General features: G+C 36.3%; 2 protein-coding genes across 8 annotated transcripts in view; one reads left to right on the top strand and one right to left on the bottom strand.

Annotated features, from left to right (window-relative positions):
- Positions 1-5580, top strand: part of lctlb (lactase-like b) — a 7214-nt gene extending 1634 nt beyond the window's left edge. For 4 of the 7 annotated variants that reach the window (XM_008412205.2, XM_008412204.1, XM_008412206.1 and 1 more), the window contains 11 exons: positions 789-898; positions 983-1111; positions 1221-1316; positions 1392-1446; positions 1522-1683; positions 1755-2032; positions 2119-2245; positions 2315-2514; positions 3344-3407; positions 4966-5010; positions 5172-5580. In XM_008412205.2, coding sequence (XP_008410427.1) covers positions 789-898; positions 983-1111; positions 1221-1316; positions 1392-1446; positions 1522-1683; positions 1755-2032; positions 2119-2245; positions 2315-2514; positions 3344-3407; positions 4966-5010; positions 5172-5287 — 1382 coding nt within the window. In that variant the 3' untranslated portion in view covers positions 5288-5580. Of the gene's footprint in view, positions 1-788; positions 899-982; positions 1112-1220; positions 1317-1391; positions 1447-1521; positions 1684-1754; positions 2033-2118; positions 2246-2314; positions 2515-3343; positions 3408-3664; positions 3739-4965; positions 5011-5171 lie in introns of all 7 variants that reach the window. The other 3 variants (XR_533956.1, XM_008412207.1, XM_008412203.1) reach the window with 3 other exon arrangements.
- zwilch (zwilch kinetochore protein) lies at positions 5322-12764 on the bottom strand. The gene is made up of 18 exons (XM_008412200.1): positions 12582-12764; positions 12369-12411; positions 12179-12271; positions 11351-11490; positions 11083-11273; positions 10175-10254; positions 9946-10101; positions 9771-9842; positions 9050-9143; positions 8908-8960; positions 8734-8836; positions 8558-8637; positions 8301-8457; positions 8128-8156; positions 7879-8015; positions 7690-7785; positions 7198-7313; positions 5322-5813 (listed from the first exon to the last, which is right to left on the bottom strand). The coding sequence occupies exons 1-18, from the start codon at positions 12629-12631 to the stop codon at positions 5725-5727; spliced, it is 1779 nt and encodes a 592-aa protein (XP_008410422.1). The 5' UTR covers positions 12632-12764; the 3' UTR covers positions 5322-5724.
- Between the last annotated feature and the right edge of the window lie 425 nt (positions 12765-13189).

Below are 13189 nucleotides of genomic sequence, written 5' to 3'. Positions count from 1 at the left end.
TATATATATATATTTAGTTAATTTACTTAATAGACCAAAACAAAGTAACAAATAACCTTGAAACTTTAGGAAAAGCATCTATGATTTTCAGGACAATTCACAAATACATTTATTGTAAGTTTGGTGTGCATTTCCAACCAGTTTGCTTTGATAACCACTAAATAGTAAATGTGCTATGTATGTGTAATTGACTGAATATTAATACAGCTATTCTGTGAAGGTTATAAAACTATAGTCCAACTTTTGAACATTTCACAGAGCGCAGATCAATTTATTGTTGAAAATCAAAAGCGTAAAGCCAATGTAAACCTACAAAATAAAAGCAATTAACGTGAATTTACCCTTGTAGCTAAGCATACAGCCAGAGATACAATATAATGTTGGTATTTAAAGCATAGTCATGTATTAGAATGTGTTCAACCTAAATCCAATTGAGAATCTGCGATAAGGGCTGAAAATGGATGCTGTATTGCAAAATAAAATGGACAAAATTTTCAGTCTCTTAATGTAGAACGCTGTTAAAGACAGACCTCAAATGTCTATAACTGTAGCAAAAATGTGTTTTGACTCAGGAAGATTAAATTTTGTAGAAAAATATATTGAAACATGAAGTACATTTTCCCACTTCACAAGTTCTTTGAGTCAGTCTATTGCCTTTTAGTCCAATAAAAGACATTAATTGACATGCAAACATTTGGGAACATTTCAGGTGATCAAAGCTTTCTATCTGGCATTTTTAATGTTTTGTGTAAAGTTATCCTTGTTCTAAACTTCAACACTATTTGCAGCTGACCATGTAAACGGAAAAGGAATACAGTACTATGATGAACTAATCGACCACCTACTGGAGAACCATATCACTCCCATTGTTACGCTGTATCACTGGGATCTGCCTCAGGTTGGTGTGTTTAATGCTGACCACCTCGACTTTTAACTTTTATGTGCCTCCAAGCTATGAATTGTATATCGTTTCCTCTTTTAGGTTTTACAAGAGAAATATGGTGGATGGCAAAACATAAGCATGGTCAATCATTTCAATGACTTCGCAAACCTTTGCTTTGAAAAATTTGGCGACAGAGTGAAGCACTGGATCACTTTCAACAATCCATGGGTGCGTTTGGAATATTGTTTTTTTTTTAAGTTTGCAACAGGATTGTTCACTCACTCCTGTTGAATAAGGCAATTAAGTAGATGTCTCTCTACTTAACATCCACTTACAGTCTGTGGCTGTTGAAGGTTATGAGACAGGTGAGCACGCTCCTGGGCTGAAGCTGAGAGGAACTGGGGCTTATAGAGCTGCACATCACATCATAAAGGTATTAAGATGCTGCTCCCATCACTCAAACCAAGCTAACAAATGAAACTTACATTTGATCTTTTTTTGTATGCAGGCACATGCCAAAGTTTGGCACGCTTATGATACACAATGGAGGGGAAAACAAAAAGGTAAACGAGGTTGAAAAGTAACATTCAACCTGCAGTGGGTTTTTAAATCCTGAGAACTGTTCTGCTTGTCTGCAGGTCTGGTGGGCATCTCTTTGTCGGGGGACTGGGGCGAGCCGGTGGATATCAGCAACCAGAAAGACATTGAAGCAGCAGAGAGATATGTACAGTTCTATCTGGGCTGGTTTGCCACACCCGTCTTTCATGGAGACTACCCTCAAGTAATGAAAGACTTTGTCGGTGAGTTACACAGTAAAAAGTTAATCTCGCCGAAATGACTGAAGAGATGCCTAATCGACACTGGTGTGCAGGAAGGAAGAGTGTGCAGCAGGGACTTGGGACATCTCGACTGCCTGCGTTTTCTTCACAAGAGAAGAGCTACATAAAGGGGACGTGTGACTTCCTTGGCATCGGCCATTTCACCACCCGGTACATCACCCACAGGAATGATCCAACAGGCCGTAGCAGCAACAGCTACTTCACAGACCGTGACCTGGCTGAGCTGGTGGACCCGCGGTGGCCTGATCCTGGGTCAGAATGGCTCTACTCTGTGCCATGGGGTTTCAGGCGTTTGCTGAATTTTGTCAAGGTACAGAGTGAATGTGTTATTTGCGCTGAATTTTAACTGAGTGGCTTAGTTCAAAGCCAAGCTGCACTGTTTTCTTCCTTCCACAGACTCAGTATGGGAACCCGATGATTTACGTGACTGAGAATGGAGTTTCTGAGAAGATGATGTGCACAGAGCTGTGTGATGAATGGAGGATACAATATTATAAAGACTACATCAATGAGATGCTAAAAGGTGAGTGATTCTAAAAATTACGTATAGAAAATGAGACGGATTAACTTGTTATGTTTCTCTGTTACTCAGCTATCAGAGATGGAGTCAATGTAAAGGGCTACACTGCATGGTCTTTGCTGGACAAGTTTGAGTGGGACGAAGGTTACTCCGAGAGATTCGGCTTGTACTATGTGGACTTCAGGAACAAAAACAAACCTCGATATCCGAAAGCTTCTGTGCAGTTTTACAAACGGATCATCAGCTCCAATGGATTTCCAAATCAAAGAGAGGTGAGAGATTTATCATTTTAAATTCTTAGATATAGAGATTTAGTTCTTTATATTGAACTGGGGGTTATACAGTTCGATAATCACATTCCAGCCCTTTCTTAGCTTTCGACTGTTTTTTTTTTTAAAGGCCTGGTGCTAGTCAAAGTCAACAGCATGTTTAGGTACAGCTGTAAGTGGTTCATTAGACAATGGAGAGAAACATAAAAATGTCAATATATAATCCATTAACATTTTCATAAATACAATAACAGCTGTAATATCCATTTTAAAAATTATATTTTACATTAATGTCATCCATTTTGATCACTGTGTAAAACGTTTAGGTAGAATCTAAAACATATTGAAACATGCAGTACATTTTATTCTTATATGGACAGACATATAGGAGAATAACTGCAGTCAGGATCATCATCAGTAAGTCCATAATTAAAAAAAAAAGGTATAAAGTCATAGTGTTATGACTACATTTGATTTACATGATCAAGTCTTTTAAAAATCTATTTTAAGATGCTTTACTTTTGGATTTGTTACATTTAGTTCTGTGTTTTTGCTCTCAGATAGTAAACATGAAAAAAGTATAAACAGTATCTGTTTATACTGGAACAGTTTATACTGGTTTCAGTATAAATTGTTACTGGAGGCAGTAAGTTTATAGAAAACAGCTTCTTGTGAAACAGAACCACTTCTTAGTGGAATGTGATCCACTAATCCGTCAAGTACCAACGCAGTGCATGACGGCCAAATGAAGTTTGGAACTTCAAGGGTAGAAGTAACATTTGGAAATGGGGTTCAGCCCAAGTCTGTCATTGTTTTGTTTTTATATTCACAGGTTGAAAACTGGAGGAGGAAGGCTGTTGAGATGTGTTCTTCCAGCAACCAGCTACTAGCAGCAGGTTGGTTAATATTTGGTTTCTGTGACAATTTTGCCTGTGACAAAAGATTAACAACTAGCTGGGGTAAACAAATAAAGATTTGGAAATAAAACTGGTTATTTGTTAACGATGATGGGCAAAAGTTGTTCCAATTTGACATAAATTTGACTTCAGGGCACATATCAACGATTACATAAAAATATATTAAAAATGCAAAAACCCATTTCTCAGAATTTCTTGCAGAATATTTGAGATATCTTCTTTGTTTGCCCTTCCAGCTAGAAGAAAATCCAAGGAACATGCTGAGATGCCAAAGGTTTGGCCAGTGCATGATGAAGTTTAGAACTTCAGGGTACATACTTTTTAAATTTCACTCATATCTCTGTCGTTGGTTTTTGACTGAGTGGTTTAAAAACTAACACATTGAGGCCTCTGCTGCTTAACAAGTAGCTTTAAAACAAGCTTCTGCCTGGTACATATTATGCAAACTTGTTCCGTTTTGTTTGTGCATAAAGAGTATTTCAGCAAGCAGGACAACTTACTTGACCAAATAATATACACTGCTCAAAAAAATAAAGGGAACACTTAAACAACACAATATAACTCCAAGTAAATCAAACTTCTGTGAAATTAAACTGTCCACTTAGGAAGCAACACTGATTGACAACTGATTGACCCTCGTCGGGTCAATCAGTGTTGCTTCCTAAGTGGACAGTTTGATTTCACAGAAGTGGAGTTATATTGTGTTGTTTAAGTGTTCCCTTTATTTTTTTGAGCAGTATATTTCCAATTATAAGACTGAATTTAGATACAACTGACTGATATTTTTACTTTTGCTCAAGACAAGTACATTGATGTGAAAAATGCTTGGTTGGCGATTTATTCTGAGTTTGCTTTGAATCGGAATCAGAATTCCTTTAATCGGTGTCATGCAAAAAAGAAAGCAAAATGAAATTTTTGTTTTAACTAAATTTCTCATAAACAAATATATTTTAATATCAGAAAAAAGGGGCAATAAACGCTATCCAAATCAACCTAAGCTGTCTCCTGAAGATTGCTGTCCCCTTGCGAACAGAAACTGTTGTAAAATTATTTTTAAATCTCATCGACATAGTGACTTTTTGTTGTGTCACAGGATCTTAATTTAATTCTGTACTTCAACTAGACCCCTAAAAAACCTTCATATTTTTAGCCATTTGTTGATGCTTCTGCAGTACTTAAGGTGCCCAACTTATAGCCAGACATTTTTTCTACACTGTTTTGTGCAAAAAAGCAGCTCCAGCTCATCCCTCTAATATCCCCAAACTTTACAAAAAATTCTGCATTAGTTTTATTGCAGATGCTCCACTTTTGTCTCTTTCTGATATTAAAGTTTGTTTGCTTTTAAACATTTAAGTGGGGCAAAAAAAAAAAAGCAAAAAAACAGTCAATTAGGTTCAAGTACTTGCTCACAGCCTTAAACATACTTTCAGTGGGTTAAAGTTGCAGCTTTCTGAAATACTCCAACCAGCAGCTGCATGCAGTCCTCAAAGGGTTAGTGTCGTTAATCACCTTTAAGTACTTTCTCTTCTTTCATTAGAGGAACAGCGGAGTACTGCTGCCAATATTCTAAGACTTATACATGGTAAGAAATCCCTCATGCTCACAGTTAATCAGATACAGTGTAATCCTGTGTAGGCGAGAAATATTAACCCTTTGAGTGCTGTGCTTGAGCGTTTACACTAGTTTTCTAAGCCATGCCTGTGTATGCGACGGGGTTGTAATGAGCGTAAATGTGTTTTGCAGACCCGCTGACCAGCCACATGGAGATGGTGACTGAAATCGTCGTCCCCACAGTGTGCACGCTCTCCATATTGATCAGCGCCGTGTTGCTCATGTTCCTGCTGCGAAGAAGGAACTAGGAGGCGTTTGAAGTTACGAACATGCTCATGCAACTTTACTGCTTTATTTCTTTATTTCATTTTTGTGTGAATACGAGTACATTTTTGAGCTGGCTTTAAATTGAAATGCTAACTTGATGTGAATTCAGTGTTTGCTGAAAGAAATTAAACACTGCTTAAGCAGATAATGTAGAACCTAGAAGCAGAGATTCTGGTAAATGCATCTACAACATGCTGTATTTTCCTGTTGTATGAAAAGGCTGCTGCAAAATATCTTCATTTGTGCTTTTATCAATATTAAACTTTGTTCAACAGATGGCCTCTTCTAAACCCCTAAACAGACACATTGAAAAACTGACATATCTAGTCTAACCCTCTCCCCCCCAAAAAAAAAACAAAACAAGAAGACATAAAAACATATTAGTAGCTAATGATGATATCAAATACAAATAGTACATTTACACAAAGCTGTTGAAGCTGCAGCACATCGTAGCAGAAAAGAAGGCCGGCTCCTCAATGTCCCCATTTACAGTTTCATTTGGAAAATCTAAAAAACACAATTAAAAAGAAAAATAGTCTTTAGCAGGGTGTTACAGTGGATAAGAGTGTAGATACTGTTGCGGTAAGAAGTTTTGGTAACACTTTATTTGAAGGGGTGTGCATAAGACTGACATGACACCGTCATAAACATGACATAACATCTGTCATGAACATAAAGTGTTTATGAATGTTGATGACAGTTGTCATGAAGTGTCATTCGGTCAATAGTGACACTTTTAATGCAAAGTTGCTCTAAAGGTTGCATTGAAAGTCCATTAAAAATGCCAACTTTTCATTAAATTATAATTTACAAAATTATGCAAAGTTGGCATTTTTAGTGACTTTTAGTGCAACTTTGCATTAAGTGTCATTATTTACCAAATGACACTTCATGACAAGTCATAAACATTCATAAAGACTTCATGTTCATGACAGGTGTTATGTCATGTTTATGACAGTGTCATGTCAGTCTTATTCACACCCCTTCAAATAAAGTGTTACCAAAGTTTTCATATGTTCATCATGGCCAGCCATAGCCCGCTCTAGCCAGGTTGGTGCCTTAAGATGAGGTTATGGTTTGCTGTCCCCAAAGTTACATGCATGTTATTCAGGCTTTAATATGTAGAAATATGTCAGGTAGAAAACTTGAATAAAAGTTGATGGTTGCATTATGTGTTCCCCATCTGGTCTATATTTACCATCAAATATATTTTTCACAACTTTTAGCATAATAGTAAAAGCGTGTAAAATTATTATTTTTTGGTTCTATATAATATATTCCTCTTAAGAAGGTCAACCAAAGAGTAAATGTGAAATCTTTGAAGAACTACAATAGAGTTTTTTCCCCCCTTTCTGTCTTCAACACTGTTCAAAAGGTTCAGCCATTTTATTGGGACAATCAAAATTGACTTTTGGAGCTTCCATGTGTGGAAAAACGTGGCAAATATTTCTTCTGTCCAAGACAGATGTGGATGAAATTTACCTGTAGCTGAGCAGCATAGGCAAAACATACAGCTACTGCAGACAGACTAGATGTGTTCAACACACCAAATTATTTAGTGGAGGTTATGAATATGTAAAACTGGTCGAACTACATTTATAGTGATACAGCTGCAGTATTTACTCTGACACTTTTAAGCACATTTGTTTTTTTAATGAAGCAAACCTACGAAAATCAGACCATGAAGATAAAACACAAACAGAGCTGCGCTGTTTGTGCATATTTGTGCACCAAATATGCCCAAAAAGCCTGACAATAATGGGAATATTTCAATGAATTCCATCATTTAATCTAAATCATCTCCAAATTAATGGGATTTTTGTCCCTGATGAGTGTATATTAATATTTCTCCAGCACTGCAGATATACAGTAAGAGGTACATATAAATCACCTGTTTCAAAGATAACGTGATCAACCAGCGGCTTGTCACTGAGCTGTAAGGATGTCTGCACCTCACGAAGACCTTGACCACTGGATATCTCAACTCCCCACATTATGGGATGCTCCCTGAGGAAAACACGCACACAATCAGAAGTAGGACAAAACTGAACAAAATGGGATTCTAAAGTTTTAACTCACGGGAATTAATATGTAAATATATTAGAAATTAATACTATTTGTAAAAAATTCTGCAATAAAGAAGTAGTTTTGTTTAACCCAACCCTTTGTGACTGTGACATAAAATTATAATAAAAATGCATCAATGTTTGAGGTTGTAAGGAAAAAGATTAGAGGAGTAAATAGTTTTGCAAAGCACCATGGGACACAATCTAACACAATCAGGTCAGATTGCAAAAATGATATCAAACAAACCCGTTAAAAACATGAGGGAATATTGGAAATAATTTGGTCTTAACATTCAGCAAAAGGTTGTAAACCGTACTTCTGGTAGAAATGGCTTATCAAGGCTGGTTTGATCTGGAGCTTGAATTCATGTTCCTCGTCGTATGTCGATGTTTTGTAGTGATTCAGACATGATCTGCAAGGGGAAAAAAAGATTAGATTGCTTTTCTTATTAGCAAAATGTGCATTTTCCTGCTCCTAAGTCAAGAGAACAAGTAAAGGCGTTTACTGTGTGAGGACAAATTGCTGGTGGTAAGGCAACCCCAAGAATGTGCCGCAGGTCACTATTATTTCCAGCAGGTGGTGCAGTTTTCTGAGTCGGATCACTTGCTCTTGCAGATCAACCTCAGTGCTCAGGTAGTAATGCTGTAGAGTATAACTTATTATTATTAGGAATCTCTTTTTTTCTTGAAACTGTATGAACACAATGTAGACACACTGTCCAGATATGGAATGAAAAAATATTTACTGAACTTACCAGGTGGTTTAAAGTTGTCAATTCTTCACCTGATTAAAAAAAAACAAAAAAAAAAAAACTAATTATTACAGCTTTGTTTTTGCAATCCTTGTGAAACATGGTTTATTTGGGAGCCTTTATTAAATCACTGATTAATAAACATAAACCTCACATTTAAGAAGAAAAAAGCTTACCAATCAAGTAGTTAATGTAGTCTTTTCTCATCTTGTCTAGTCCCACCTCCAGTAGCATGATGACCGGGGTGATGCCTGTAAGAGACACGTGGTCAATCTGCTGGTGGTAGGACTGAAGGATCAGTTTGCTGAGGGAGCTGCTGCTGTCTCTGTGAATCTGGAGGCACAAGAAAAGACAAACAATCTTACAACAAAACAAAAACTTGGTTGTATTTGAGAGTATGATATTAGTTGGCCAGAGCAATGTCACTTTATACCCAGGGCTTGATGTCACCGTATCGTAGAGCTTCGATGACCAGCTTCAGACAGTCGCTGATGTCCTGGTATGAAGTCACACCTGTAAAGAAAAAAAACCCCGAAATGGTAGCCAAGGTGACGTTATAGATGGATCCCAGTGTTGTTTACATTTATATATACGATATGTAAATAGTACTTTTTCTCATCCGGACCCAAAGCTGCTCTGCAAAATCCAAATCTCCTCTTTCCAAGAAGGCATGGAAAATGGAATCATCCATCTCTTGCTTCAGCTTTGGGGTCTTGAACAAAAAATGAGAACATAAGTCTCTTCTTGTATTTAACAAACAGAATTCTGTTTCAATTATTATACCTCAACTGTTTTGGCAGCTTGATCCTGTAGTGTTTTTGCCATGTTCCTAAGCTCTGCAAGCAGAAACAAGCAACATTAACATGACAGCTTTTCCTGTTAACTTAAAAAATTGCTTTGTTTTTATTTTTTTTGGTAAATTTACCTTCGAGATAAACCTTTGTCAGGTTTACAGCTGATGTGCTTTCCACAGGTTCCATCCATTCGGTCTCACCTGTTTTCAAACCATTTGCTAGAGTCTGAAACAGCAGGAAAAATTTATCAATTTATTATTTGAACTTCCGTTGTCAGGGCAGGTTTATTCGCATAGCACCAAACATACACAGAGAAATCCAGAACACTTTACAGATGTATGAATTAAAACGGATGAAGAAAACAAAACGAAAACAAACAAACAAAAAACTAACAGAAATGCATGGAATATTAAAGACAAAAACGAGGCTAAGACACAACAACAAAGAGTTCACAAAATTATACCGTACTTAACCTTTATGGGTAAGCTGCTCTAAAAAATATGTTTTTATTTTGAGAATGTAACAATAAGACTGGAGACCATTTATTTAGACTTTTTTTTTTAAGATGGTAGAATACTAATTTGTCAACAGATATGTATTTCTAGCTAATAGACCGATACAATGAACACACTGGCCTCACTGAAAGAGGCTCTGTGGACACTAAAATATAAAATCATGGTATGTTGTAATACTCGTACAAATTTAGTGGCTAAAGAGTAGAACCTTGAAGAAACCCACATTTGACCGTTGTTATGTTACAGAGGACAGCATGTCTGTTAAATGAGACCTAAAGTAATTTTTCGCAGTCGCAGAGAGCCAGTACCAGGATTGAAAATAAAATGAAGTACAAACCTGAAGAAACTCTAGCTCCCTGTACATCTCAAACATGGGACTTCTCATGTCTCCACAAACAACTTTGATATTCTGCAAAGCAAACGAAAACATTAAACAGCATAAAAATCACAAAACATTCCATTTTTAATATCTGACTAGTTTACTGTTTTCAAAAAATATACAAAATGCTTACAAGAGTAGCTGTAGAGGACAGAGGAGGGATCTCAAGAATACTCTCCACATGACTCCACTTGAAGTCCACTGTCACGCTGCTGTGTGACTCGATTGTGGTGTTTTCCACGACGGTGGACCCAAACAAACTGAACCTGGCGCTACCTTTAATCCCCATCTAGAAATATTGAAAGATTGAGTAAACAATTTAGCGCTCGTGCAGCAAATCAAGAGGAAACACACCCACTTACAGAGGAGGAATGATGTCTGTTCTTGTGCATTTGTTTCAGTTCTTCCAGGGTTACAAGAGATTTTTTTCCCACCGTTGAACCTAAAGACAAACTGTCCATCAGAGACAAAGACAAAGCCTGTACAGAACACAGAGTGCAGCACCAAAGTATTTGCTCCACTGCACATTTCTCCTTCATTGAACTCAGATCATTAAACAAATAACAGCAGATCCAGATGGCCTACAAATACAAAATACAGTTTTGAAGTGATTTTATTACTTTACAACAAAAAGCTTTCCAAAACAACCATGCCCATTTTCCTTTGAAAATGTAAAATTCACCTCCCTAGATGTTTTACCAACAGGAATGGCCTGCTTAAGGTCATACCACCAGCATTTATTTCTAAATATTTTCATTAATATATAGGAGATCAAGATGTTTTTTTAAGCAAATGTGAGACTTTTCATTCACTTTGGTCTGAATACTGATCTTAACAGAAGAAAGCGAGGCCTGCACTGCTTTAATGTTAAACTTCTTCTGTGATCTTAGGTTTGTGAATGGCTCTTGTAATATTGTAATAATTTTGATAGACTGGCCACTCCTATGAAGGTTTATAAAGTTCTTTTTTTGCTTCTAATGTGGACAATGGCTCCTTCTGTGTAGTTACTTTGTAACAATGTCCACACAGATAGATGTCAATGACTGTTTTTCATCTGTTCTCAATTTCTTGTAGATTGTACCATAATGTGATGCTTTTTGACCTGTTGTAGCCTACTTCATGTCATCTCACAGGTTCTATTTAAGAGATACTTCATTCTAAAGCTTTGGTAATAATCAGGCCTGAGTGTGGAAAGGGAAATTGAGCACACGGAGAATTTGCAGTTAATTAATGATTTAGCAAGGGGGAAATATATTTTCAGAGGTTTTACCTTTGCAGGTAATGGAATACAATTTGACCCCGGCTACTTTATTTGATGCACAGACTATTTCTGCACCAAACCAGACTGTTCCTCCAGGATCGCTCATGTCGCATCTTAACCAGAGAGGGTGTAAGATGAGGTTATTGTCCACAGCGGACATACCAGGGTTTTGAGATAATGTGTACAAAGACAGCAACTGTCTACAGAAAGAGAAACAAAAATTATTAGACACACATCTTCGTTTAGATGAAATGGTAAAAGTTTTACTAGTGTTTACCTTGCTTCCATGACTGTAAGTGGCTGTGGTCCTTGCTCTGTTCGGATAACATCACAACTATCTTCAGCATCATCATTGTCAGCTGAACAGTTCGACGTCTCTGTGTTTATTTCATCACATAGCCCAATTATTTTTGGTACCTAGCAAAAAATGAAAAGATTGTGCAGTAATCAGCAAAAACTGAGGACACGCTCTCAAACATTTATTAACTTCTATTCAGGCTTAGCTCCATGTAAATTTAAAAGTGGCAAAATTATTTCACCCACCGCCAAGATTCACCTGTCAATTCATATTTATGGCCCAGCAAAAATGTATTCCTAGATTGGTAAATACACATTCTGATCAACTTAGAAAAGGGTTGAGCATAAATTGCAAAAATGCTTTTGTTAGATTTATTTTTGAGGAATTGTTCAATGGTCAAAATTGCAAAGCCAGGGATTTGACCAAAAACAATCTTATCTTAACATAAGATAACTAACCTCTCACTAAATACTTAAACTAAATGGTTATTTCTTCAAACATGTATAGCGAGAGATTTTGCCACTGCAATAAAATATTATTTTATGCCAATATTTTTGCCTAAAACTTCTCAAGGTTCTTGCTTTCTGTTGGGTTATTCCTTTCATCACGTTTAGTCACATTATTTATTTATTTATTTATTGCTTGTTTTTCATTGTGTACTTGAGTAAAATACTTCATGTTGCCCTTGCTGTGTATAAAAATCACTTGATAAATGAAGACTGGTTGATTGATGGAAAACATCCTTTTGAAACCACATGTATTTTTCAAATACTTTTATTTCTTTTAAAATTGTAAAAGTGAACTTACAGCTTTTTCACAGACAAAGATTGTTTGGTTGGCAAAGTACAAATTCACCGCAGTAAGTTTGTCTCCGTTCATCTTTGTAATGTGAATGTCCTCCTTAAAGACAAAGATATACATGAAAGTCGACAAAAAATATAAAAATAACAGTTTTTCTTGGTATGGTATAAAAAGTAATTATTTTAAATGAAAGTACCTCATATGTGCATGAATTACTACTTTGGTCATCCTGAAGACATCTTGGACGAGCATAAAAACAAAATCATAGAACAAAGTAAGTTGAACTATACAAATACACGCAGAAAGTGAAGGCTTCTCCTCGCATCGAACTTTTGATAGCTAAATATAGCTTGGCGTTTCTCGCCAAATAATAAATGAAGGTGAATAAAAATGTTTACATAAAACTCACCGGAGAAGTGTCGAAAACTCTTCTGCTCTAGATACCACCTTTGAGCCCATGTCAAAAATGATAATCAGGGTTACAGGGCAAAATGTGTGGGAAGAGCAGCAGAAAACGGGCTGATAGTATTAACATTTACTAGTAGTAGGAACTGTTTGCATTTGACAACCGCGCGCTCAGTCGAAAAGTGACGACACGAGTTCACAGGTCATCAGCCACGTCAGAGCAATGAAAATAAAAAACTAAAAAAATCAATTGGTCTCTGGACTTTATAGTTCTCTTTCTCACATACAAACAGTATATATATATATATATATATATATATATATATATATATATATATATAATTTTTATTTGAGAAAAATTGAAGAGTAAAGTAGTTCGACACTTCCGTTTACGCTGCAAGACACTGCGCCAACATTGTGTAAAGAAATTAGTCCCTACTTCAAGAAAAAAAAACAATTCTTTCCTTGATGATTGTCTTGTAATTTAACATTTCTAGTAATTTTAATTTATTTTTATATAATATTTATAATCTCATCGGGTATCCTAAAATATTTTAAACCCAGCAATAGCCGAAATAGTTTTTAGCGGAAGTCTTGTTCTTGGAGGCGGAG

Source organism: Poecilia reticulata, linkage group LG6 (genome assembly GCF_000633615.1).
Source record: "Poecilia reticulata strain Guanapo linkage group LG6, Guppy_female_1.0+MT, whole genome shotgun sequence".
NCBI classification, from domain to species: domain Eukaryota; kingdom Metazoa; phylum Chordata; class Actinopteri; order Cyprinodontiformes; family Poeciliidae; genus Poecilia; species Poecilia reticulata.
The sequence above is the reverse complement of the archived record's forward strand: the minus strand, read 5'-3'. Positions and strand labels throughout refer to the sequence as shown.